Below are 27369 nucleotides of genomic sequence, written 5' to 3'. Positions count from 1 at the left end.
CTACCTCTGCGTCTCCTCCCCTGCAATATACTTCCACGCTGTTAGTTGGGCATTTGCTCCGTAGTCCCTGATCACGATGCCGATGCCCCTTCTCCAGAGCTTTCATCGAAGGAACCATTTCAAGTTGCCGTTGGGGATGATTTGGTTAATCCATAACCATATTCAGAATTGCCCATACCCATAGCGATTATGTTGCCCGTCCCCATTTTTATCCATACCCGTACCGGTTACCCAATAGGTAGGCCGCATAGCCGTAATTCGGCAGCGTGCAGACAGCGATGTCGACGAGCAAGTGGCTGCATCCGGAATCGCTGATCTTCACACGTTCCACGCCTCGTGGCCACCCTCTGGAATCTGCAGCAGCCCTCCCCCAACCCTCCTGCGCTCCTACGTCTGCCCAGTACTTATGCAGAAATCTGAGTGAGCTTTTAAGCCTTGTTTAGATACATAAAGTTTTGGGTGTAAAGCACTGTAGCACTTTCATTTGTATTTGATAATTATTACCCCGCTATGGGTTAACTAGGCTCAAAAGATTCGTCTCGTAAATTATAGACAAACTGTGTAATTAGTTATTTTGTTTAGCTACATTTAATACTTCATGCATATGTTGAAAGATTCGATGTGATGTGAAATTTTGTAAAATTTTGAAATTTTGAAGGGAACTAAACAAGGCTTTAATGGACAATTTCTCTGTATAATGAGTCAGATTGTTACGTACCTGCCACGTTCTCCACAGTGTGGTAGCAAAACCTTAGCCCCACAGTAGTAGCAGCTGTCCTCTCAAATATGAGCTGCAAAACAGCTCGCCGAAATTTAGCACATACTTAGCAGTATGTGCTAGTTGCTGACGCATGCGTTTTTATAGATAGCTACATTGCCTAACTGATCAAGGGATGATGGCTTTTATAAATATTGTTTTTCAGGCTGTCACTGATTTTGTTGGATTCCTCTCACTTGCATAATAATTCAGTTTTTGATCCTTCGAAGATCCATGGGCGTTGGACAACAGATATGGCAACACGTATGCTGTTCACCTTTCTGATTGCCATTTGTTGTGTTGGGGTCTAGTAGTGTTGCTCCTGAACATCGCGTAGGTTTAATTCTTGAAATTCACGCTTAACGGTAGTATATTTTAAACCCAGCCAACAAATGATCAGGTTCACTTCTTAAGCTGCCATACAGCATCTACAGTTTCATTGCAGGCCTCCTGAGACACAAACATCCACTAACCGAAAGCAGGGCATGTTCAAACAAGCTCATTGCACACAACACTTAACAATCTGAGTAACCAAAACAGCACTGTTATGTCAATCGTGCTACAGGCTTGTATGTGAAGGTCCAGACCGATTGTGTTTCAAGTAAAAGTTCAAGGTTGAAAGCTCACGACTACAGAGGTACTATTAAATCCCTTCACGTTCATCCAATTCCGCAAGGTAGTTTCATATACGGGTTATATATACAGCTAGAATGCCAGTGATTAAATGGAGAAACTTTTCGCGGTCTTTTAACTACTGAGCTCCTTTTGATGATCACCAGATTCTGTATCAACCTTGATCTCGAGAAGTCCCCCAACAGGTTGCCTGCATATGGGGCATTTGTTGCTCTGGATTCTTAGAAGTTGAGCACATTCCCGGCAGAGACACTGCAATAAAGCGATATCATTATCCACTTATTCTCTCAAATATCAGAAGCTGCAAAGGTCGGCCCTGCGGTTAGGCTAGTTTCACATTTGGTCCTCCTTTCTCAATTGGTTATTTTCATTCAACTTCCTATACACCAGAAATACTAAAACTAGTATTGGACCTGGAGAAGAATGAAAAGAATTGTAATAATGTAGCACATATCATATTACAACCTACATTGGATTCTCAAGTTTTTGCTTCAGTCCTAAGAGAAAGGAACATAAATAATCTTTCCTCATAATCAATAAAGCCCAAAGTTTTTCGTTTCAAAAAAATAAAACCCAAAATTTGGAAAAATATAAGAATACAATAACTAGCACAGTGACAAGTTTTCAGGTTTAATTGTGATTTTACAATGCACATGGAACCATTAACATGAAAGTACTTCCACCCTCCCAATTAATATACTCTTACTTCTACAATAATTACCAACAAATCATCAAGCAACTAGTGCATTTTCTATGGATAAAGGTTTTTGCCTTTACGGACATGTGCTGTTGCGCTATGCCCTGCTAGACATTTATCGAGATCTGTGCACAGTGAGTGGGAGACAAAGATTCTGTGCGATTCCGAAAGTATGCGATCTCAATGCACATCTTAAGGTGCAAGACAACAGAGCATGTGCCCTTAAGGGTAAAAATGACTTTACCCAATTTCACGTTATTGTAATGTCTAGATCAGTACCGAGTGGGGCAAAAAGGAGTGGTAATTTATAGGCCTAAGTATTGTGAATGAATCTTGATTCATATCAATGTTCGAGAAATCGTTTTTAAACGTACGTTTAATCGCAATTAAGCGCAAATCGGACCCCAGCGTTGCGTTTAGGCCATAAACGGCCAATTAAACGCTCGGTGAACAGTCAAACCCATGAATGGTGAAGAAAACAAGAGGAGAGATGAAATTTGGACTGCAAAATGATTCCACCAATGCTTACCAGATGGGGTGGTGCGCCGTCGGCGCTGGGGAAGAGAGGGAGGAGCGGCCGGCGCGGGGAAGAGAGGGAGCGGCCGGCGCCGGCGCCCGCCGTGAGGAGGGAGGAGCCGCGGGCGCAGAGGAGGCCGGCGGCCGGCACGGGGAAAAGAGGGAGGAGCGGCGGCCGGCGCGGGGAGAGAGGTAGGCGCGGTGCCCGGCGCGGGGATTGAGGTAGGCGCAGCCCCCGGCGTGGGAAGAGAGGGAGGGGCCAGCGCCTGGCGGCCGAGGCTGCGGAAGGAGGAAGACGGCGGCTGCTGCCTGCTGGGTATCGTGCGTGAACGGTAGGGTATGGGGTGGTACGGGGTTAAGATGGGCTAGTGGGCTGCTAGGATGGTGGGCTGTGCTGGACTGTTGAGGTGTTCCTCTTTATTTCTGATTTATTCTTTTATATATATGCATCTACATCACTTATAAATTCAAAAATTAATATATATTATGAAAAATAATAATAAATTCACAAACGATTAATCACGTTTAATTACGATTAATCACGTTTAATCTATGTTCAGAGAGCCTAGCGCCCGCCTAGCGCCTAGCGTTTTCTTGAACATTGATTCATATAGAGGATATTCAGTATGATTTCAGCTTACCATATGCCGGCATGGAAGAACAGTTGTATCTCTTGGTTCTGAAAGACAAACAACACATTCTTTCCCAGATTCGTCTTCATGATTGTTGTCATCAGCTGTGTTGCCAATACCATATATCTCCTGCAAGACATATCTAGTACCATTTACCCATAAGATCTGCTGCACAATACGAACACCATATTTAGCATTGCCTTTCTTTGCAAGTATAGCAAATTTAACCAGACACTTTGATGCCTCATTGTCATGTGCCCCTTCTAATTCTTGGTTGTTTGATACAGCCACGTCCACTTTGAATGCAACTGGGAATATACCACCTTCACCAACCTTAGTTAGCTCAGATTCCTCAAACTGAGAGACATCGATTCCTGTTCCACATGGTTGCTTGAACTCCTGATCATGACCTTTGTTGAAAGTTATTGTCACAGGTTTGAGCAAGTTTTCCTTTGTAGCCTTCAAGATAAGCTCTTCATCTTCTTGCGCAAAGAAGTAGACAGTTATGCTGTTCGCAGGATGAGCAGTCAAGAATCAGTCCTGTTGTTAGAGATGGCATGGAAGTCTTACAGATAATCAGATAGTCGCTACGAATAATAGGTGGTAACATAATCAGGCGTCTCTGAAAGGATACAAAGAAATGTAGAAATAATGTCTAAACCTCAAAAAGTAAGAAAACAAGACAGAAATCTGATAGGTAGAATAACTGTATGTTTTGACAAGGTAACTCTACAAACAAAAGTGCATGGCCAACAATCACTGAGAATACTGAGACTAGCACACTGCAAGTTCAACCTCGATACCTAATGCGAATCAGTAACCTTGACATATAATTCTAAAACTCTAAAATGCCCTCTTGTTACTTTGTTCAACTTTCTTTTTAATCACCCAGCAGTCACCACCAAGCTGCTATTGGCCCAACATTATGCAAATTAAAATATATTCAAGAAGGTACATGTGTAATTTGATCATTTTCGAAGTAACCACATCCTGTTGTTCAATCGAGATGCACAATTTCTTCAATAAAAAAGGGGCACATGCCATGATCGAGAGAGCCATGGTTCTATTCATTGTTCCGGATCCCGAGATAAAAAGCCAAACGATTGGCACGGCAACGCCATTTCGATAATTCGAACTAATCAAGAAACTAATATTCAAGAAACTAGGATTCCAAGAACTAGGCTAGGATAGACTAAGGCGGGGAAAGGGAAAAGAAAAGAAGCAGAGGGGACCTTCCGGGGGCGTCGGCGTCGAAGGAGAAGGCGAGTAGGAGGCCACGGCCGTCATCATCGGGCTCCAGCCGCAGCGTGTCCCCCTTGATGTTGACGCCTGCGTGCACCGCGACGGTTCTGTGCCGCTCCACCGACGCTGGCACCCCCAAAGGCGGCGGCAGCGGAGCGGTGCCCGGGGACCAACCGGGGTACCGGGGGTAGTACGGAGGGCGCACCCCGTGTAGATGGGCTTGAAGAGCAGGCGGCGGTGGCGGTGGAGGAGCGCCGCCTCTGCTCCCGAAGTTGCCCATCCTCGTCTCCTTGCTGCGGGTTTCTTGATCTAGGTTTGCCCTGCCGGTGCGATTGGCAAGATTGGTGGGCGAACTCAAAGGAGTTTGTGTTGAGTTTGACTTTGACCGCACAGCAACCTTTCTTAGTTGCCATTCCATAACCGCTGCCCGTACTTCTGTCCCTGCGCGCCGCCCTCCACCGCAGCCGCCCGTGCCACCCTCCCTCGCCCGGCGACTCACTCATGGCGACCAGCGGTGGCGCTGGTGAGGGAGGTCGGCGGATAAGGTGAGGGGCGGCGGCGGCGGCGGCGGCGGCGGATGTCGAGTGCCGCTGTCCAGTGCTTCTTTGCTCCCGCCAACGCCATGGCAGGCGCGCCGCCGCCCGCGCTGCGCATGTCGCACACGCAATTCATTGAGCACCTCCGCCGTGCGGCCGCATCCGCCCGCGCCCCGCGCGCCGGCGAGGCCCTCCATGGCTGGGCGCTCAAGTCCGGCGCCGCCTCCCACGCACCCGTCTCCAACTCCCTAATCACCTTCTACTGCTCCCTCTCGCGGCCGCTCCTCGCGGCCGCCTTCGCCGTCTTCGAGGATATCCCCGCTGCCACGCGCGATGTGGCCTCGTGGAACTCCCTCCTCAACCCGCTCTCCCGTCACCACCCCCTCGCCGCGCTCTCCCACTTCCGCTTGATGCTCTCCTCCTACGACCGCATCGTCCTCCCGTCGCCGCACTCCTTTGCTGCTGCGTTCACCGCCGCGGCCCGCGCGCCGTCCGCGTCCGCCGGCGCAGCAGCCCACGCGCTCGCGTGCAAGTTTCCCTCCTCCTCCGCCGGCTCTGACAATGTGTTCGTCTCCACTGCCCTGCTCAATATGTATTGCAAACTGGGTATTACTTCCAATGCCCGCAGGGTGTTCGACGAAATGCCGCATCGGAATGCGGTGTCTTGGACTGCTATGGTGTCTGGGTATGCTTTGGGGAAGTGCTCTGAGGAGGCGTTTGAGATCTTCCGGTTGATGCTTCAGGAGTGCCCCTCTGAGAAAAATGAATTTGTCACCACGGCGCTTCTTAGCGCAGTTAGCGTGCCATCAGGTTTGCTTATGGGGGTGCAGGTGCATGGGTTGGTTGTGAAGGATGGGTTGGTGGGATTAGTATCTGTGGAGAATTCACTTGTCACACTGTATGCAAAGGCTGAGTGTATGGAAGCAGCTCTGCAGGTGTTTGGGTCATCAAAGGAGAGGAATTCAATAACATGGTCAGCGATGATCACCGGGTATGCTCAGAATGGGGAGGCAGATAGTGCAGCTAGGATGTTCTTACAGATGCATGCTGCAGGATTCTCACCAACAGAATTCACCCTTGTTGGGGTACTGAACGCATGCAGTGACATGGGAGCGTTGTCTGTTGGGAAGCAGGCTCATGGTTTGATGGTGAAGCTGGGGTTTGAGATGCAGGTTTATGTGAAGAGCGCATTGGTTGACATGTATGCCAAGTGTGGTTGTATTGGTGATGCAAAAGGTGGGTTTCAGCAGTTGTATGATGTTGATGACGTTGTGCTTTGGACAGCGATGATTGCTGGGCATGTGCAGAATGGGGAGCTTGAGGAAGCCCTGGTGTTGTATGCCAAGATGAACAAATTGGGCATCTCGCCCAGTAATCTGACTATAACTAGTGTTCTTAGAGCATGTGCATGCCTTGCGGCGTTGGAGCCAGGGAAGCAACTGCATGCACAAATAATGAAGTGTGGGTTTGGTTTGGGTGGTTCTGTTGGAAGTGCTCTGTCTACAATGTATTCAAAGTGTGGGAACCTTGAAGATGGCATGGCTGTCTTCAGAAGCATGCCTGATAGGGATGTTATTGCATGGAATTCAATCATTTCTGGGTTTTCACAAAACGGATGTGGTAATGGTGCACTTGACCTGTTTGAGGAGATGAAGTTAGAGGGCACTGCACCTGATCATATAACATTCATTAATGTATTTTGTGCTTGTAGCCACATGGGCTTAGTCGACAGAGGTTGGTTTTATTTTAGGGCAATGACCAAAGATTATGGTTTAATTCCTAGGCTTGATCACTATGCTTGCATGGTTGATATTCTTAGCCGAGCAGGGCAGTTAAAAGAAGCAAAGGACTTCATAGAATCAATAACTGTTGACCATGGAACATGCCTATGGCGTATAGTCCTAGGAGCATGTCGTAGTTTACGGGATTTTGATGTTGGGGCATATGCAGGTGAAAAACTGATGCAGTTAGGTACTGAGGATTCCTCTGCTTACATATTGTTATCAAACATCTATGCTTCCCAGAGGAAGTGGAATGATGTTGAGCGGGTGAGACGTTTGATGAGACTCCGAGGAGTTAGCAAGGATCTAGGTTGTAGCTGGGTTGAGCTTAATAGCCGAGTTCATGTGTTTGTCGTTGGGGAACAACAACATCCTGAAGTGGCAAATATAAATGCGGAGTTGATAAGGCTAGCCAAACACATGAAGGATGAAGGCTATCGTCAAACATGCAAATTCCCATTTGATGAAGAAGTGAATGCATCTGGAGAAACTCATGGAGAAGATCAACTAGAATTGATGTCAGCAGCTTATGTCTGAGTTCCCAAGAGATAAGGAAGGTTAGTACTGTGATTAATTTAACCAGAAGCAGGAATAAAAAGGAAAGCTATAAAAATGTTAATAGTTATGAAAAATATTTTTGTACTACCTGTACTTGAATACTTGTGCATTAATGCATAATGCAATTACTTTTATGTGGATCATTAGGTACTTGTAGCACCTATAAGTTATACATTCAGTGCATTAGAAACATGTCAAAATTTATGAGTGCATAATACAATTACTTTTATGTGGATCATTAGGTACTTGTAGCACTGATAAGTTATAAATTCAGTGCTATTAGAAACTTTTTAAAATTTATGAATCATTTCTATATATGAAAGCTGCAATTCACGGCACTCATGCGCTCCATTAGTCACTCAGGCCACATGTCAAAAAGATTCCTGGCACAAAAAATATCCTCCTCCACCCCTCCGCGAAACATTGAGAAGCACCGCTGCTCACAAGCGCCACCTTCTCTGCTCGGCCATCGCCCAGGCACCGCTCCGCCTGTTGGCTATCGCAGCTGCCTCCATTTGTTTATCAACCTCATGTTTGAGTCTGTAATGCAGTGTCACTTCTTGCTGGTAGCAAGCAGGAGCAGCGCAAGGAGCAACTGGTCCTCTTGCAAAGATCCAATGTATTGCTGGTACTACTTACAACACATGGAGCCAATGTTTTGTTGACTAGACTGTTCAAGTGCACACATGCTATCAGTTTTCCAGTGTGAGCCCTTCAGCACCATGGTATTCTGCTTGCTCAGGTTCAACTCTCATTGCCTGGCTTTGTTTGGAAAGCCAAGGATATTAGCATAAGTTACCCTATTACCAAGATTAATATCATAGCTAGTCATGTATTGTACATGCCTTTATTCTTAAACAAAACCATGAAGGATCTATAGCTTTACATGCTTTGCTTGGAAAATTCCAAGAAAAATTGTCTGATTCTAAGTGTCAAATATGCCATTACTTTCATATACTTAGGCAAGAATTTACATTGCATGTAAACTGATTCCTGATTCATTGTATGTAACTAGGTTGAAACATAAATTTCAGGCTTCTGCTGGAATGTCATTGCAGCTTATTGTTTTGACTTTTGACTGCATGCTTATCTCAGTGTGAGTCCTTTTAAAGCTCATAGTAAGGTTTGATTCAAGATATTTACCCTTTCACATGTGTCAAAATTTGTCAGACTCATATGAATAGGTGAATAGAGTTCTCTTTTGTTATCATTTAGCAATTGTAGGCTCATTCATATGTAATCAGCAAAATTGAGTTAATGTAGTTTGATATTTGGAGGTATGTCTAGTTATTTTGAGAGTGTAAAACGTGGCCCAAGTAAGAACTAGCAGAGCATAAAGAAGGTTTTAGTTGTTTGATATTTCTCTCATAATTCTTATCATAAGTTTTTTCTCTCTCAGATTTTTGACATCTCTTATTGATATCTTCGTCCATTGACACGTCAAGCTTGAGGTCTGTAGACTAGACTATATACATCTAATACTAGAGATTAAAGAACGATGGTAATTTGTTTGGTGAGTTATAGCAGGAAAGACTCTGATATATCTGCATCCCAAGCACGTTGGGGGCATTACGTGGTTATTCTTATGTTTCAGGACTGATTCTAAAATGAGGTGAGGCATGACTGCAGGACATTCTTTCCAAGAGGAGCCATTCTTTCCAAGAGGATTCAAATTGCCCCGTTTGGAAACGGTTGGTTTTGGAGAGACTAGGTTGGCAAGGCAGATGGCAGGAGAATCAAGATACATTCTAGACTTGTTGAAAAACTCATACTGAATAGCAATGAAGACAATCGAATATGAAACCAATGAGTGGAAGTTTGACTTGGTCAAATATATCTATATCTGGAGCCAGACATATCACTTGATCAATACATCAGGGTTAATACTGTTTCATGGGTATGCCAGAACTCAGAGATATATTATTTTTTTATTAACAAATCATCCTTCTGTCACATTTGGGCACCTAACCTAGGATCAAATAAAGAATAGCAATTATGACCTTACCCTTTTAGTATGGTCTTCTATATGAAAATTACAGGCAACGCCAAAGGTTCCTTTTTCTGGCTCCGCCTTCTTGGACCACCTAAGTGCAATTACGATAAAAGAAAGGATATGTAGATAGGTGGATAACTAAATTGGCAAGTACTTAAAAAATAAACTAAATACTTTATTTTAGAATTCTTTATGTTGAGCCGGTGGTTCAGATTGAAATTTGCACAGTTTGCACAAAGGTATTAGTTTGCATTTGACATGCTCTCTAATTTTGGAAAGGTCTGAGTCCTAAAATATATATCGCAAAAAATACCTAATGTTTTCGTATGACCATATAAAATTTAGGAAAAATGGCTAGAGTCCTGAGTGTCTTGCATGTCGGGTGTGATTCCGTCCGAGAGAGGCGTAACCTGAAGTTGGCTTTGTCACGACCGCGTGCAGCGCTCGCAGCGGTCAACACACTGTTGGAGCGCACTTGAGTGGACCCCACAATAACCGCCCATTATTTCCTCCTTCGGGCTCCTATTTTCCTCATTTCTTTCCCTTCCTTTTTCTTTCTTTTTTCTCCGGGGCTGATCTACAGCCGCGCTAGCAGGAGCGGGATTTTTTTTTAATTTTAACCCTTTTAAATCTAAAATTTTAATAATAACTTGTGTGATCTAAATTTCTAAAAACTAACCCTTTTGGCCATGCTAAAACTCGTGGCGCAACTCACTAAAGGGTCGCGCCACATGCTTTGGCGCGACCAACCTGCCACGCTGGCAGCTCTGCTAATCTGGCAAGGTTGAGTCGCGCCACATGCTTTGACGTGCTCTTCAGCGAGTCGTGTCGTGCGGCGTGGCGCGACCCTTCAGGGAGTCGCGCCGTGCGGCGTGACGCGACTCAACTTAATAAATGATCACCTCTTCTTCTTTTCCTCCCCCCGCCCCTCCCACCCGACTTGATCTCTATGGCACCGCCTCAAAATGCAAGCGGGCCATCTGTAGACGCTGCAGGGCTACCCGCCTCACTTGTATGCACTAATTAATGGCTATGCAGGAGCCTACCAACTTATGTTAGATGTCCTGCAAATCTCCTGTCAGATTTGTGCGGAATAAATCAAGCAGGCTACAGACACTTGCCGATATATGCGATCTCAAAACAGTCCTCTAGCCCTGTAGACATACTACTGATAACTGTAGTGCCAAAAAATGCTTGTATAAAAAATAAAAAGAAGTATGATTTAATACAAATGTGAGGTCTCAAAGTAGAGGGCTTACTGATGATCAAATTAATTGAAGAAATGGTTTTCATTCTAATGGCACAAAACAATGTGAGTCCAAAAGGGATCTTGTGAATAAATGGATGAGATCGAAATGCGAGTTTCAAGAGGATACGTAAGCGACGACTTGGTGTGAGAAAGGAAATAGACAATGATCAAGTCCAAGGAATTCTAAAAGACAAGGAGAATTTCATATTGAAAGATGTCATTCATTTTTAGAGACTTGTAAATCAAGATTGGATTTCATTGTTGATTTAAATGTGATATAAGCGTATATGACTCGGCTGTGTTGCCTGACAGCCCAGTCCTATGGTCGATTGGGATGAAAACGGTCGGAAACAATTGGCGAAAGGCTCCACCACTTTCACTTTTACATTTTTTCATCGGAAACGAAAACAATACGATATTATCGAAAATGAAAATGACATCGGTAATGCGGTAATTTTGGAAACAAAAATATACGGTCGAGGACACATCGAAAACGATCGAAACCCATCGAAACGATATTTTGAAAAATGATAAATATGTCGAATAAAGATTAGAGGTGGGGTATTTTGAACCAGAAACAACATTGGTCACTTTTTCGAATACCTTTAACAAATTGCAAACTACTTTTGCTCTTTGTCATTCTTCAAGTGATGGGAAATATATGTAGTTGTGGTCCTGCCTTTCTAACTCATAAAAAGCTTTTCTAAATACAAAGCTGACTCCAACATATCACACGTTGTGTTCCAATGTGTCGGCATAGTGTAGGATGACTCGCACAATCTATGCCCATCACTACTATTATCTCCTCAAATTTCTCCTTTGTAGATGTGGAACCCTTAATGTACTTCACACTCTCTCTTATATCATTGATTACTCCATCAATCACTTCCAAACAATTTTTTGCGATAAGATTAAGGACATGAGCTGCACAACGGACATGAAATAGATCTCCATTGCAATGCAACATAGATTTCGCTAAGAGATTACTTTCACAACATAATAGAGCCAATAGTTTTAATTGATATCCAGTTTCAATTGGTATTAGTGTTTAACTTCAGCTATTAAACAAGAGTTGTCAGAGAAAATGCAAGCGTGATCGCCATAATAACCTCAACCAACTCAAATCTTAAAAAATCCACGAAATGGAGAAAAACCAATCAGTTAGAATGGAGGAGTTACCTACAAGAATTGATTTCCCTTCGTTTCCTCTTCGAATCGGGTGGAGGATAGAGTGGATTTAGGGGGGGGTGTTGACGCTCACTAACGATCATTTTCAGGCGTCAACTTGATTAGAAAATCATGAGAGTTTGCATTTCTTACACGCATCCTTGTCCAATAAAGTCCCTAAATCACACTTTACCTTTTAGAAAATACAAGTTGTGTTTTGGAGCTAATATGCAGGTTACAAGCACACTTTGGCCCGACATAAAATCACAGAAATTATCAGAGCGCCGATTCAGGCTCAGATAGACCAAAAGTGATGCAAGAACCCAATTCAGACAAGCCAAGACAGGCCAAACCAACGTGGACCAGACAAGGAGGCCCAAGATAGCCTGCCAGAAGAAGATGGGGGTGGTTGGCCCCACTGGCAGGCCGACCGACCTACCAGGTCGGCCGACCTGACCCGTGGGCCCCACCGCCTTAGCCATTCCACGTGTCGTCTCCTGGTTGGTCCCTTAGGTCGGTTTGGAGAGCTTCATCCCGTGGCTCCCTGCTATAAATACAGGGGGGGTGGAGAATAGAACACCCCCCACACTTTCGAGTCGCCGGATCTGTTCGAGAGTCTGGATGGGTTCATCTCTAGCTCTCTCTTGTAATATTCGGTTATTTGTAATATAATTAGACTATGGTTACCGATATCTGCTCGAAGTATGTTCTGAGTTATCAGATATATGCTTCTTGATATGGTTGCGTTATTATTCAATGCTTGCATTGCATGATCGCCTTGTGCTTGAGATGGTTAGTATTTCATGCTTAGAACTCTATCAACTACTCCAGTATTCGTATGTTTGCTCTAGTGTGATGTCTGTCCATCCAGAGGGTGGGGACTCCGCGCGGGACACTAAAGTATCCCTTACTAGTGTAGACATGGTGTCTAGATTAGCTAAGAGTTGGTGAATGTCAACTATACCCACGGTTTGTAGAGATAGCCAGCAGGTGGTGACAGCCCTGTCCGAGCCCCAGTAATCCTCCACGTTCGGTATGGGGGGTAGGAGGTACATAAAGCCGCCGGGGTGTACGGACTCCTCCCGTTGCTTCGATAGCGGTCTCCCTGTTGTGTAGTTTAATCTTTGATGATCTAACCAATGAGATAGTATAGATATAGTTAGTCTAGCACAGTTAACTCGAGTTCTAACTTCAGTCTTGCTCCCGGCCTAGAGCATCTTTTATCTTTTCTTTTATTTATCCAAGAGGGTAGTTTGTGTGTGTGTCACACTACCTCCTATCATGTTATATATCTTACCCCTATTTATGCATGAGAATATCAAATCTAGATAACGTTCATCAACTAGTATATATCTCTTCACTCACCGCCTTCCCTGCAGAAATAGAAATGACACCCCGGTATACTCCCGGGTAAAATGCTACAGCGGTATTCCGTGCGCTTGCGGATTTATTCGTGGTTCATGAAATACTGCCAACCCAAAATTGGCATCTGCGGGCGTCATCGCTGCTTTCCCGGTGGTGACGTTGGTAGGCGCCAATAAGCATTTTTGGCGCCGTTGCCGGAGAAGGCACAGATTCAAGTATATAGACAAAGTTGTGAACAAAATCAAAATTGGTATTCGCTTGCTAAACAAGCTAACTTGGCTTTGTTTTCTTGTCTTTGTTGATATGAAAATATGGTAGTGTATGACCGGTTTCGACTTGCCGCAAAACTTTCATTCCGATCCAGAGTCACTTTTGTAGAGGACGCGAGCTCGTCTCGTATCACCTCGGAGATCACTCTCGGCAGTTGAACCAGTCATCGCATCGTCATCAGCTCCTCGAGCTATGGCCCAAAAGACACTCCGTGATTACTCTGCTCCGTCTGCTAACCAGGTCCCTACCGGGCCCGAGGTTAACACCGGAGGAGAAAATTTCGAGATCAAGACAGGTCTCATTACGATGGTGCAGGCCAGCCCTTTCTATGGCAAGACCAATAAGGATGCCAGCGCTCATCTCCAGCAGTTCCTGGAGCTTTGCAGTACTTTTGTTATCAAGGGTGTATCGCAAGATGCAATTCAGCTCCGTCTATTTCTGTTCTATCTCTTGGGGAGAGTGAAGCAGTGGTTTTATGCTAACAAGGCTGCTGTGGACACTTGGGACACATGTGCCAAGGCGTTCCTCTCAAAGTTCTTCCCGACGGGCAAAACCAATGCTCTTCATGGCCGGATTTTGAACTTTCAGCAGGCATCAAATGAGTCAATTTCTAAAGCTTGGGAGAGACTTCAGGAGTACATTCTGGCGTGTCCGCATCACGGACTGGACAATTGGCTTATTCTACAGAACTTCTACAATGGGTTGACTCAGTCATCCCGTGATCATGTGGATGACGCTGCAGGAGGAGCTTTCTTCTCGCTGAGCATTGAAAGTGCTATATCATTGATCGAGAAGATGGTGTCCAACCAAGGTTGGAGCGATGATCGCCTCCAACTACGCCAGTGAGGCATGCACTCCGTCAAGGAGGCCGACATGCTCGCTATGAAGATTGATCTCCTCCTTAAGAAATTTGAGGATTATTCCCAAGACAAGGCTCAATTGTAAACACTTCAAGCCTTGAAAACTCGCATAACGTGCGAAGTCTGTGCGAATGTCGGACATTCGGGCGACAATTGCCCAGAAACCCAAGAGAAAGCTCTATTCCTCAATGGCAACAATGAGTTTCGTCCACAAGGAGATTAGGGGTGGAATCAACCACACCCATACTATCAAGGAGGTAATGGAAGCTCAAATTCTTTCAGTCCTAACCAATCTACCTTGAGTGATCTTGCCTACGGCCAAGCGAAGATCAATGAGTCCCTTCAGAAGGAGTTGGCCGCTATAGACAAATCAATGGAGACCATCCATGCCAAGATGGACGGGTTCTCCACCGCCATGAAGAACTAACTGAGTTTCAACAAGACGCTAGAAACTCAATTGGCCCAGCTAGCTGCTGCTACACCTGCTGCTGAACTAGGGAAGATTCCGGGGCAACCCGAATCAACTCTAAAGAGCATCAATGTCATCAATGCTATGTGGAAAGAGCCACTTAGCAGGACACCCCTCAGCTATGTAGAGAAGCTCACACGCCCAACAAGAGGTGCGTGGGGCGAGTTAGCAGCTACAATAAGAGAAGATCCTGGAACCCCATTGATCAGTTGCTCAATCTTCGATTGTGAATTTGATCACGCCCTGTGTGACCTTGGAGCCAGCGTCAACATCATGCCCAAGGTAACATTCGAAAAGCTAGGCTATCCATCAATTTCCCCTACCACTATGTGAGTTCAGCTAGCGGATTCCACGATAAGATATCCCGAAAGAGTTGTGGAAAGGCTTATGGTAAAAGTCAAGAATATCTACATATTAGTGGACTTCGTAGTCCTTGATATGGAAGGAGATCTTGGGATCCCGCTCATACTTGGGCGACCGTTCCTCAAGGATACAAACGCCAAAATCGATGTAGGGATAGGAAGAATCAGCCTCCGCATTATGGGAAAGACCATGAAGTTCAAGTTCCAAAACAAGAGGGAGGTATTCCTAATTCATGAGGATACTGAGAAACAAGGGTTATGGGCAGAACCCGGTTGGGATGATCAAGATTATCACTCCCCTTCCAAGCCAGCTTGGGAGGATTGGGAGATTCATACTCTACCAACCCAGCTAGTGGAAGACGACCAGAAGATTCCTGACTTCATCACCAATACAGTATGGGAAGATCTGGAAATCGTCTATCCTACTTCCGAGGATCCTGTTTCTGCGCCGTCTATGCCATCAAAGAAAAACAAGAAGGTATGGTGCAAGAAGAACAAGACGTTATCGACCGCTACTACTTCTCCAGGTACGGACGAAACGACCTCAACCTGATCAGGTATGGAGAAAGGTCCTACTTTTCGGACCCTAAACCAAGAGCTAGCTTGGGGGAGGTTCCCTCCCCTAAGTCAACTGTATCTTTTTTACTTACTTTCGAATAAAATTTGATAAAAAACTTCCAAAAACAAAATAAAAATTTACTGCTTTATTTTCCTTTTTCATCATGTGCGGTAAGAATGTTTTAACTCTTTATGATAAGTTGAAAGGATGAGTTTTGCCTTGCTCTACCATGTCTGTTGTGTCTAGTTTGAAAATGAGAGTTCCCTTGAGTTTAAATCTGTTGGTTATGTAAATATCTTGCCAATGAACCTAAAAGTTCCGTGGGTTGCATGTGCTTGATCCAAGTCTAAGTTGTTGTGAGTTCAGATATGGTAAGTAAGGTTGTGCAAGTTTGTTCTAGTGATGCTTGAAATCTAGAGTTGTTTTCGAAAATCTAAAAAGGCAAGTTCCCCAGTGATATGCAATGTCCTACCAGAGCCATATGTCATATTCCATGAAAAACCCTGACACATATGCTGCTTGATGTTTTATTGAGTTTTATTAAATTGTGTGACCCTAGTGAGATACTTTTCATGCTTTCTTGATCATAAGCACGTACACATCCCATCCTCTTGCTACATTCCTACACTGGGAATTAGCACCACCATCCATCCATTCCACATCTATAAATGCTCCATGTCTTGGTGATCTCTCTCATAGAACATCTCTGAAATAAAATAAAGTCAGATTATAGTTGCCTCAAAGAGAGAAAAGATGGCATGCCAAAGAAGCATGACCCAATAAAAAAGAGAGAAAAGGGGTGGCCATGTCTCAAAAAAAAAAAGAGAAGAGACAAGGGATGATTTGAGAGAAAAAACCATTACCTCAAGGAGTAAGTCACATCCATCCATCTATCCATCTATCCATCCACTCATACTCTTGCACCTTTTGATCGATATTGCATGACTTGTTTCTCCATGGATCATCTCTTTGACTTTACATTATATGGAATGCAAGTATACCATATTCTTATCCTACCTTGAGCTCCTCAAAGGCGTGTAGTAGTAGGAAGGATCAAAGGCAGTTACTGCCCTGGTAAGGAAATACATGTTGGGTGCCTTGAGAGAGTTATCCTGGGAACTTTGCCATGTTTTCAAAAATCTTTCAAAAAGTATCTCCAAATGGATTGCGGATCTATGAGCTAGTAAGTACTACTCTATGCACCGTTCTAACTCTCAACAGCCCAAGACAAGGCGATAGCTAAAAAGCCCCATGAAGGAGTAAGGTAATTGCGCAAAGGTATGATAGCCAACTTATTTAAGCTTATAGATGAATCTCTTTGCTTCAGACTATGACATGACAGGTAAGGTACGAGTCAAAGTGAGTTTCTGATCAACAACCTGATTTGTCCTACTTTGCTCGGGATGAGCAAAGGACAACATGGAGGATCTTGTTGACGCTCACTAACGATCATTTCCAGGCGTCAACTTGATCAAAAAATCATGAGAGTTTGCATTTCCTACACGCATCTTTGTCCAATAAAGTCCCTAAACCACACTTTACCTTTTAGAAAATGCAAGTTGTGTTTTGGAGCTAATATGCAGGTTACAAGCACAGTTTTGCCCGACATAAAATCACAGAAATTATCAGAGCGCCGATTCAGGCTTAGATGGACCAAAAGTGATGCAAGAACCCAATTCAGACAAGCCAAGACAGGCCAAACCCAACGTGGACTAGACAAGGAGGCCCAGGACAGCCTGCCAGAAGAAGATGGGGGCGGTTGGCCCCACTGGCAGGCCGACCGACCTACTAGATCGGCCGACCTGGCCCGTGGGCCCCACTACCATAGCCAAGCCACGTGTCGTCTCCTGGTTGGTCCCTAAGGTCAGTTTGGAGAGCTTCACCCCGTGGCTCCCTGCTATAAATACAAGGGGCGGCGGGGGGGGAGGGGGGGTGGAGAATAGAACACACACACACCACACTTCCTCTCCTCTCTTGCTCATCTTGCATAATCTTTAGGCTTAGTGGAGTTTAGGAGAATTCTAGGAGTCTTCGAGTCGCCGGATCTGCTCGAGAGTCTGATATGGGTTCATCTCTAGCTCTCTCTTGTAATATTCATTTATTTGTAATAGAATTAGACTATGGTTACCGATATCTTCTCGAAGTATGTTCTGAGTTATCGGATATATGCTTCTTGATATGGTTGCATTATTAATGAATGCTTGCATTGCATGATCGCCCTGTGCTTGAGATGGTTAGTATTTCGTGCTTATAACTCTATCAACTGCTCTAGTATTCGTATGTTTACTCTAGTGTGATGTCTGTCCATCCGGAGGGTGGGGGCTCCATGCGGGACACTAGAGTATCCCTTACTAGTGTAGACATGGTGTCTAGATTAGCTAAGAGTTACTGGATGTCAACTATACCCACGGTTTGTAGAAGTAGCCGGCAGGTGGTGACAGCCCTGTCCGTGCCCGAGTAATCCTCCACGTTCGGTATGGGGGGGGTAGGAGGTACATAAAGCCGCCGGGGTGTACGGGCTCCTCCTATTGCTTCGATAGCAGTTTCCCTGTTGTGTAGTTTAATCTTTGACGATCTAACCAATGAGATAGTATAGATATAGCTAGCCTAGCACAGTTGACTCGAGCTCTAACTTCTGCCTTGCTCCCAGCCTAGAGCATCTTTTATCTTTTCTTTTATTTATCCAAGAGGGTAGTTTGTGTGTGTGTCACACTACCTTTTACCATGTTATATATCTTACCCCTATTTATGCATGAGAATATCCAATCTAGATAAAGTTCATCAACTAGTCTATATCTTTTCACTCACCGCCTTCCCTACGGAAATATAAATAACACCCCGGTATCCAAAATGGCTAGTTCTTAGAAATTTAGATCCAAATAGATTATTATTAAAATTTTAGATTAAAAAAGATTAAAATTTAAAAAAATTCCAGTAGCGGAGGCAACAATGGAGCTAGGGCTGATGCGGTGTGGCTAGTGGTGGGGTAGGGGGGAAGCTCCCATCCACACGCGGCTGGTGCAGCGAGTGCTGCCCACGGCCTCGGTGAGCTCCGTCGGACCGAATCGCCATAGGAGATCGCGGCGGCGGCGGCCCTTGGCGAGCTTGGCCAGCGTCACCATTTTCTTTTGTTTTTTCTTTTATTTAGTTATGCCTATAATATTAGCTCTTCATTTTTTCCACAAAATTTTGTTCTTTTTATCTTTCATTTTGAATTTTTCTCAAACGATTTGTTTTTGGAATTTTGTTCATAATTGTTTCTTCCAAATTTTGCTACCAAATTTCCTTCTTTCCCATTTTTTCTCCAATCTTTTTATTTTAATTTTTTCTTCAACTTTTCTCTTCTTGACTTTTTCTTTGATTTTTCATTGCTTGATTTCATGTTTTTGAATATTTTTGTTACAAAAGTTTGTTTCATTTTCATCAAAGACTATAGTTTACCAGATAGTTTTTTTTCGCAAGTTTATATTCTTTTCTGTTTTTCATTTTTTCTTAAATTTCTTTTTAAAGGATTTAGTTAAGTTCAAGCAGAAATCTGTATTTTTTTGCATGCCGTTTTTTTGATAGCAATATTTTATTTAAAATTTTAGGAAGTTAAATATTTTTTCACAGTGCAAAAGTTTCTCCATGTACAAATGTTTTAAAAACCGAATGAGGAATCTAATTTTTTTTTGTATATCTACTAAATTTTTATTTATAAAAAAATTTACTTTTATTTTTTTATGCGCAAAGTTTGAAACTTACTTTTATTTTCACTCCCACACCCAAATTTTACACCTAATTTTCTCACATCCCGATAATAATAGTAGGTTCCTGAAAGAGAAAAAAAAAGGCGGGTGTCAGCAGGGATTTTGCGCGGGTGCCGGGGAAATCCTAATCACGGCTCACGCGTTTGTGGTTTCCGAAAAGAGAATGCAGGTTGACTGAAATCAACAGTACGGACGGAAAACTAACGGTGACCGTAAACTAGAATTGCCCAATGCATAATGGCTGGCTGGGATTAGCCAAATTCACGGTTAAAGCTTTAGCTAGAACCATTTTCTTTCTTCATTGCTCAAGAAATAACTTTTTTTAGATTAAAACTATAATTTACATACTAGTAGTTCTCAAAAAGTTCTTACAGATCCTATCTGGAACTACAAGAGAATTTCTGTTATTTTTTTTGTAACTCCCTTGATGATGAGAAGAAATAAGTAACAATTCAGGCGCCCTAGCATGCCTTGAGCAACGGGGTGTCCGCGTATGGCCCATTCAGCACCCCTTGGGCGATGATGCTGTATGCCTTCTCCGTCATGTGGATTCCATCCCAGCTGGCGAAGTTGCCCGGGTTGCCCCAGATCTTGGCCGCCTTGTCGCAGCCTTTGCCGCCCGTGTGGTACTGGCCGTCGCCGCCGCAGCACGAGACCAGAGGATTGTCGATGCCTGCCACGTTGTCGTCCCAGATAATTCACGTCAGTTATTAGCACGATCTGTCCCATGACACGATGGCAGCATTAGGATCATCGACGACTCCTCACCGTAGCTGTGAGGGTTCTGGACGAACTGCATGGCGGCGCCGAAGTAGTCTGCGTAGATGATCTTGACGCCGGGGTTCTGCGACCGGAGCCGGGCGACCTCCTGCTGCAGCAGCTGGTTGTGCTTCTTGGAGAAGTCGTTGAACCACACGAGGCAGCCGTGCTCGTCGTAGTCCGAGTGGCTGTTGCTCTGGAACATGCTCAGGTACTGCGGCACGCAGCCGATGGGGAAGTTCCCCGGGACGAGCACCGCCTTGGCGCCGAGGTTGATCACCTCCTGCACGCCGGCGCCGATGTGGCCGACCACGTCCGGCATGTACTGGTTCGGCGTCTCCCTGGGATTGCCGGGCTTGAAGAACCAAAAGTTGTAGTCGTTGCCGCCGATCTCGCCCATCACCACCAGGGACTCGGCCAGGAGGCTCTTCGTGGCAGCTGCGGCATGAATGCCAAACGGTGTATCGCCACAACAGCCATGTCATCATCAAGATCAAGATGTAAAAAACAGTTAAAAAAAATCTTGACCGGATAACGAATACATACACAAGCATGCTGTGTGCTAGCTATAGGGTAGCTTAATTATTACCGTCTCCTGGCGCGATCCGGGCGAGCACCTTCTTGAACGACTCGAGCTGCAGGTCCAGGTGGGACGGCGCCGGCATGGCGAAGTTGTACTTGGTCTTGTAGTAGTCCCAGGGCAGCGCCGTGGACCCTAGCACGGCGAAGTTGGCGCCGGTGGGGAACTGCCCGGACGCCTCCTCGGGTATGCTCGGCGGAATCAGCGGCAGGCCGAGCGCTTGGGCTGATGACGAGATCGACGTACGGGTACAATGTACATGGCCGGTGAACACAGAGATATATAGAGTGGTTGCAATGCACATGAGAACCTGCTGGGTCATTGTATGCACGCTCACCGTAGAAATCGATGATGACACGGCCGTCGGAGACGCGGCCGGTGGGGCGGTTGAAGTAGGTCATGCCATACGGGAGCTCCTTGATCGGGGTCGGGTTGTTGCCGGTCGTGAATGCGAAGTTGCCGGTGTCGATGATGGAGTCGCCGAAGGTGAAGATGCGCTTGTAGCAGCCGCAGAGGCCCGCCGGAGAGTTGAGGAGGAGGACAACGGAGACGAGGAGGATGGAGCTCCCCATCTGACTGATGATCTGAAGCACTACTACTACTTACAGGGAGCGGTGTGGTTAAACACGGTGAGTTTCTACGATCTGATGCTTGGGTTGTGTACTCCAGATCTGAGCTCCTAGCTAGGAGCAATTTTTATAGCAGATGTTTGTGATCAAGTGTATCAAGAATTACCAATTGACTCGAGGCATGAAATCCCTCTATTATCACGCTAGCTCACACCTAGCCTGGCAAATATATGGGTAAAAATGGTATGGAGATATGGCGATGATATTTACCAGCCACATATGCTTGGCGCATATTTACTTTGTTGCATTTGTTGCCTTACGTACTTATCCATGCCATGTATTGGCGGTGCCATTGTATTTGAGCATATCTTGATATTTGATCTTACCAATCTGAATTGACTGACAATAATAATCTATTGCTCTAGGAGACATCGATGCATATAGCAGCACATGATTTTACACCACGACATGTATTACAGCGTTTATTTTGCTCATTAAGTTGTGTATACAAGTAGATATCTACGTGCCACGGTGGTGGCACGTGTTTTTAGAAATATAATAAATAAAATAATTAGATTTACATAAAATTAACAAATATTAAAGTCTTAATATAATAATAAGAAAGTCTGTAACTTTTCTTATATTTCTAATCACTAGCTAGGCAACATTACACCTCTAAGGGAAGCTCCTAACTCCAGAAGTGAGTGAAGAGTGGAATGTGTTGTGTGTCATTTTTTTTTGAGAAAGGGATCAGATTTCATTATAATAGAATTCCTTTTACAACTAAGACCTCAACATAAAATAAAATTACATTGAAGCAAGCCACTATTCATCTTCCTTGCATCCGGCGAAGTCCATTACTTCAGAAAACTCCATCGCCATGGAATTTCACCAAATCCAGCCACGAGAATCGCAATTTCCACAAATAGAAGACTCCACAATTGTGGAGACTGCAAAAGAGGGGCAGAATACTCAACCACTGTAGGGAGTAAAGGGCGCCGAAAGCACATCGGCCATATGTTCTGAAGGTTGAACCGACCATAAGATCTGACACCGCCATTAGCAATCACCAAGGGTGGCCGGAAGAACAAATCTGCCACCGCCGGTGGTAATACCAGCAGCCAGAAAGATGATTCCACCGAAGGGGAAAATAGATCCAATCCCTCCTCAAAGAGGACTAGGCCAACATACCTCAATCCCTCTACGAGGAACATGCCGCCGGAGAAAACGACATATTCCATGGAGGAAATCCAGTACAAAGTAGAATGCCAGATCGAAGACATCAAAACGACAATCTAAACCTTAGCCTAATTATTTTGAAGGAAAGGAAAAAAGAAACCTAAAAAAGCAGATCTGAAGATCTGCTGAAGCAGGCGGACCCCCGCTCCTCGTTACCACCGGCTAGATGGCCGGAGGCAAGGAGAAGCGGGGCCGAGCCCCCCTTTATACTATTTATAGATGGGTGCCATGGGTTGCTCGGACGAGGATTGAACCTCTTGCACCTTGAACCGCTATTGGGGCCAACAAGGAAGCTGCATGCGGAAGCTAGAGAGGAACAGTGACAAAGTCGGTTCGGCTGAGCTTTGGTCACCAACCGACTTTAATATTCTCTGGGTGACTAACAGGTGGGTCCCAAGGTTTGTTGTCTGTGCGCGGAGATGTCCTAAAGTGGTTTACCCCTCTGGGCGAGCCCATGGATCCTCGTGCTTGTGACTGATTCGTCGAGGTGTCACCATGGATTGAGAGGGTGTTTCCTTTGCTCTTGAGGAGTATTTCCTTCTCTCTAAGCATAAGAAAACTGCATACAAATATTCACCAACACTCTGTGAAATTTATTAGTAGTAACTCCTACCACTAATTTTGACGCTCGTCTTTTATGCTTTCATGCTGGAGCTGACGATATGGTTTCAACACTTAGGATCCATCAACAGTGGCCCAGATGTGGACCCTCTGATCCATGGGAGGCTAAACAACGTGCTCTGATTGGTCAAATTTTGTAGCTTGGAGCTTTGAGCCTAGAGTGTGTTTTACCCGCATTTCAGCCCAAATTCCGACATAGAAATATTTTCCAGGGGACACGTGGAATTGGCATCATTTCGGATAAATATGTAGGCATATGATTTTAATTCCCATGATTTTTGGCCTAAAATGACTCTCAAAATGGATCTGTATCGATCGTCAACTGAGGGTAGCAGCCTCAACATTTTATATGTTGAGACCCTTGATGCCATGGGCATCTCACGGTCCAAGCTCCACGCCTCCGTTTTCCCTTCCTCGGTATTGTCCCGTGCATGAAGGTATACCCCCTGGGGAACATAGACATGCCAGTCACATCGGTGAGCATAACAAATTCCGCACCGAGACCCTAATCTTCAAGGTGGTGGATTTTGAGGGATCATACCATGCCATCCTTGGGTGTCTGTGCTACGCCAAGTTCATGGCAGTCACCAACTACACCTACCTCAAGCTGAGGATGCTAGACCGAACGATGTCATCATGGTGAGCTGCTCCTTCGAGCAGGCTTACGCCTGTAGTCGCCAATGTCATCACAGTGAGTTGCTCCTTCGAGCAGGCTTACACCTGTAGTCGCCAGCACTTCGAGCTCGCCACCTCCATCACCAACTCCGCCGAGCTCAAGAGTCTTCACGAGACAACGGTGGAGATCGCCCCCGAACACAATGAGCCAACCTTTTCCAGCGCCTTCCGCTCGACCGAGGAGACAAAGGTAATTGGGGTCGACTCCAACAACCCGACCAATACTGTGCGAATAGAGACCTAGCTCCCGACCAAATAGGAAAGCGTGCTCATCAACTTCCTATGCGTCAACCATGATGTCTTCGCATGGAAGCCCTTTGACATGCCAGGCATCTCGAGGGAGGTCACCAAGCATGAACTATGCATTAATCTAGGCTTTAACCACGTCCACCAAAGCCTGCATCATTTCGATATGATAGGTACAGGGCCATATGGGAGGAGATCGCCAAGCTCCTGGCAGCTGGTTTCATTAAGGAAGTGTTTCACTCCAACTGGCTTGCCAATCCTGTCCTTGTAATGGGAAATGGAAAACGTCTATTGACTATACTAACCTTAACAATGCATATCCCAAGGATCCTTTTCCTTTGTCGCGCATAGACCAGATAGTCGATTCCATGTCGGGATGTGAAATCCTTAGTCTATCACTAGATTGCAGTGAAGGAGTGCGACTAGCTCACTATTGGCAGTCCTTAGACTAACAGAATAAATCCGTAAGCTTACGGATACCGAGTTAGCTTTCAACTTGGAGTATTCTAGGGTATCGAATCCACAAGGAATGAGAAGTGTACTAGTAGGGAATCTTGTTTATCCAGGGGATATGACGGGAGTGAAGAGGTCTAGGTAAGATAGGTCGAGATGTTCTAACGTCGTCTTGCTAACTACTCCAATCAAGAATACTGACTTTATACTCTAGTTGCTTCGGTGGCCTCAAAGAAGGACTCAGACTGGGGTGAGAAGAGAGTCCAACGACAGTCGGCAACTACTGCTATGAAAGCACCCGAAAGTGGTGGACTACAAAGGACGGATAGGGCTGTCACCACCTGCCGCCTACCACTGCAATTTCGTGGGGTGGAACAACTCAAGGTAACTATCTAGCATAGGCGCGTCATCTTTGTACGTCGGTTTGACCTGTCAAATGGGCTCTCTTTGTAAGTGTGATGCGGGATAGGATCTTATGTGTATTTCTATTGCGTCTTCTAGGTGTTTTCTTCATATTCCGAACTTGTGTACCTGTGATCAACAATTCACCAACACTTGTGGAATTCGTTAGTAATAACTCCTACCACTACTGTTGGTGTTCATTCTTTAAGTGTTTATGCAGGAGTCAACAATAATCATCTGACGACTCCTCGTCATTCAGATTACCCAAACTCCCAAAGACTCCAGCTAGGAAATCTATCTTAGCCTCGAGGTTCTTAGCGAAGAAGCTAAAAGAGTCATATAAAGCCTTGATGTATCTCTTTTGCTCTTTCATAGAAGCACTCATCCTTTCACTTTTGAGTTATAGTTCCTCCAATTGGATGAGTAACTTCTCTTCTTCGGATGCTCCTGGTGGGAAGTTAGGGCATCCTTTGCTCTACCTGTCTGTGGCTGGACGGTCTTCCTTCTTGGCTGGCGGCGGGTCATCTAGAGATATTTTCTCCCTTCTATACTCATGGGAGATGACTTCTCCATCCTTATTCAGCAAGGAGTTGACATACTTCTCTCTTGGCTTCAGTCATGGTCCCGGCGCATTTTTGTCCTGGAAAAGACGGACAACAATCATCTCGATTTTCTTCTTGGCCTTCTTTTCAGATTGCTCCTCCAGTGGGTCCTCCATGACAAATTTCCTCCTGGGCGAGAGAGATCGCCACGAGAAGCCTAGGGCCGAACGACCATGGGTAGTGGTCGGCCGACCATAGTGGTCGGCCGATTGGCCCCTGGCGCTCGTCGGCCCTTTGCTTCTTGGGGTGCTCCAAGGTGACGCCTGTTGATGCTCGCTAACGACTCATTTCAGGCATCATCTTAAGCCTAAAATCATGAGAATAAAGTCTCATACCTACTGATGTTATCCAGAAAGAGCCAATTCCATGTTTTCTCTTAAAATATTGTTATATCGGAATTCAGGCAGAAATGCAGGTAAAATAGGCTTCAAGCGTCAAGATACAAACCCAACCATCAGAGCAAGCCATCAGCTCTTGCATGAGTGTATGAAAGATGAGCGTCAACACTAGTGGTAGGAGTTATTACTAACAAATTCTACAAAGTGTTGGTCTACATTTATGTGCAGGTTGCTTATGCTTAGAAATGAGAGGAGAATGCAGCCCAAAAGCAAGGTGACACGTCATTGATCCGAGGCAACAACTTCTGGATGAATCAGACGCATTCACGAGGATCTATGGGCCCACTAGAGCTACCAAACTGACTTAAGACAGGTCTTTACCCATATACATGACATGGGGGCCCACCTAGCAGCCATATGACCGAAGACCGGGCCAAACGAAGCCAGCCCATGGCCGGCCGACCTCCCAGGTCGGCTGACCTAGTGGTGGCGGCCCACGGGCCCCACCGACTTACGTGGCAAGGCATGGTTGGTGCTCCATGGCAGTTTGGGTCGATTCTGGGGCAAGATGAGGGTGGCTCCCTCCTATAAATACAATGGGAGGGGCTCCAAATGAAGACACACTCACACATCAACTACACCATCTCTTCTCTTGAGTTATCACTTGAGTGAGAGTTGTCTTAAGGAGTTTAGGAGTAGAGGTACTCAGGAGGGGCGCCGGTAACGGCGCTCTTCTCCAATTTGTACCTCTACAAGAGAGTGAGGAGGAGTCAGGGGAAGTGCCGGGCTTGTCGGCACTCTTCTCCGCTTGTACCTCGACGGATGCTTATTCGGCTGTAAGTGTTCGAGACTTCCTTATTTAGAATTAGAGTTTAGATTGCATGTTATCATCTCTGCCTTATATTAGTTGATGTGTATGCTTAGCGAGTAGCATTTGACTCTAGAGTTGGGCTCCGGATAGAAAAGGATAACCCTGTACGCCTCTAGAGTTAGTAGGGAAAGGCGTATATGTAGTGTCTAGGCTGGACTATACCACTCAGTTGTCCGATAGTCCCACAGTTTGTAGAGGTAGCCGGTAGGTGGTGACAGCCCTGTTCGAGCCCTAGTAATCCTCTATGTTCGGATATCGGATAGAGCACTATTACTGGAGCTATCGGCTTGTATAAGCCGGTCGAAACCGGTAGATCGAAGTATAACAGCGACGTGATCTCTTCTTATAGGCATAGATTCTAAATCTTAGTCCTCTCTATCCTATCCTTCCCACACCAGTGTGTGTGTCCTTGGACAGCCTAAACCTGTAGATAGTATACTCATGTTCCCTAGTGGATATGATACCTTGGAATACTCTTGGGTGAAAGCTACAGCGGTATCCGTGCGCTTGCAGATTTTATTCGTGACGTTACAAAATACCAATAAGCTTTCTGGCGCCGTTGCCGGGGAATGGCAGCTACATTATCTACGGACTCAGTCGTCCTCGTATCTTTTTCATT

At 45.2% G+C, this 27369-nt stretch overlaps 3 protein-coding genes across 39 annotated transcripts; 1 reads left to right on the top strand and 2 right to left on the bottom strand.

Annotated features, from left to right (window-relative positions):
• Nucleotides 1–1226: 1226 nt before the first annotated feature.
• Nucleotides 1227–4922, bottom strand: LOC120706955 (probable E3 ubiquitin-protein ligase LUL2). 3 transcript variants are annotated; one of them, XR_005688583.1, is made up of 4 exons: nucleotides 4468–4922; nucleotides 3245–3743; nucleotides 1414–1642; nucleotides 1227–1369 (listed from the first exon to the last, which is right to left on the bottom strand). XR_005688583.1 is itself a non-coding variant. In XM_039991714.1 (3 exons), exons 1-3 carry the CDS (start codon nucleotides 4893–4895, stop codon nucleotides 1792–1794), a joined length of 939 nt encoding a protein of 312 aa, XP_039847648.1. In that variant the 5' UTR covers nucleotides 4896–4922; the 3' UTR covers nucleotides 1244–1791. The 3 variants fall into 3 exon arrangements, 2 of the variants coding, with proteins under 2 accessions (XP_039847648.1, XP_039847647.1); XM_039991714.1 differs by having other exon boundaries at nucleotides 1244–1803; XM_039991713.1 differs by having other exon boundaries at nucleotides 1244–1642.
• Nucleotides 4923–5034: 112 nt separating this feature from the next.
• Nucleotides 5035–9414, top strand: LOC120706953 (pentatricopeptide repeat-containing protein At2g33680-like). 35 transcript variants are annotated; one of them, XR_005688580.1, is made up of 4 exons: nucleotides 5035–7351; nucleotides 7904–8057; nucleotides 8387–8448; nucleotides 8982–9414. XR_005688580.1 is itself a non-coding variant. In XM_039991712.1 (2 exons), exon 1 carries the CDS (start codon nucleotides 5055–5057, stop codon nucleotides 7329–7331), a length of 2277 nt encoding a protein of 758 aa, XP_039847646.1. In that variant the 5' UTR covers nucleotides 5035–5054; the 3' UTR covers nucleotides 7332–7351; nucleotides 7923–9414. The 35 variants fall into 35 exon arrangements, 2 of the variants coding, with proteins under 2 accessions (XP_039847646.1, XP_039847644.1); XR_005688570.1 differs by having other exon boundaries at nucleotides 8752–9414; XR_005688581.1 differs by having other exon boundaries at nucleotides 8387–8475.
• Nucleotides 9415–19856: 10442 nt separating this feature from the next.
• Nucleotides 19857–21309, bottom strand: LOC120710600 (sinapine esterase-like). The gene is made up of 4 exons (XM_039996235.1): nucleotides 21072–21309; nucleotides 20744–20959; nucleotides 20164–20592; nucleotides 19857–20068 (listed from the first exon to the last, which is right to left on the bottom strand). The coding sequence occupies exons 1-4, from the start codon at nucleotides 21304–21306 to the stop codon at nucleotides 19857–19859; spliced, it is 1092 nt and encodes a 363-aa protein (XP_039852169.1). The 5' UTR covers nucleotides 21307–21309.
• Nucleotides 21310–27369: the final 6060 nt, after the last annotated feature.

This window comes from Panicum virgatum, chromosome 5K (assembly GCF_016808335.1).
Source record: "Panicum virgatum strain AP13 chromosome 5K, P.virgatum_v5, whole genome shotgun sequence".
In the NCBI taxonomy this organism is placed as follows: Eukaryota; Viridiplantae; Streptophyta; class Magnoliopsida; order Poales; family Poaceae; genus Panicum; species Panicum virgatum.
The sequence above is the reverse complement of the archived record's forward strand: the minus strand, read 5'-3'. Positions and strand labels throughout refer to the sequence as shown.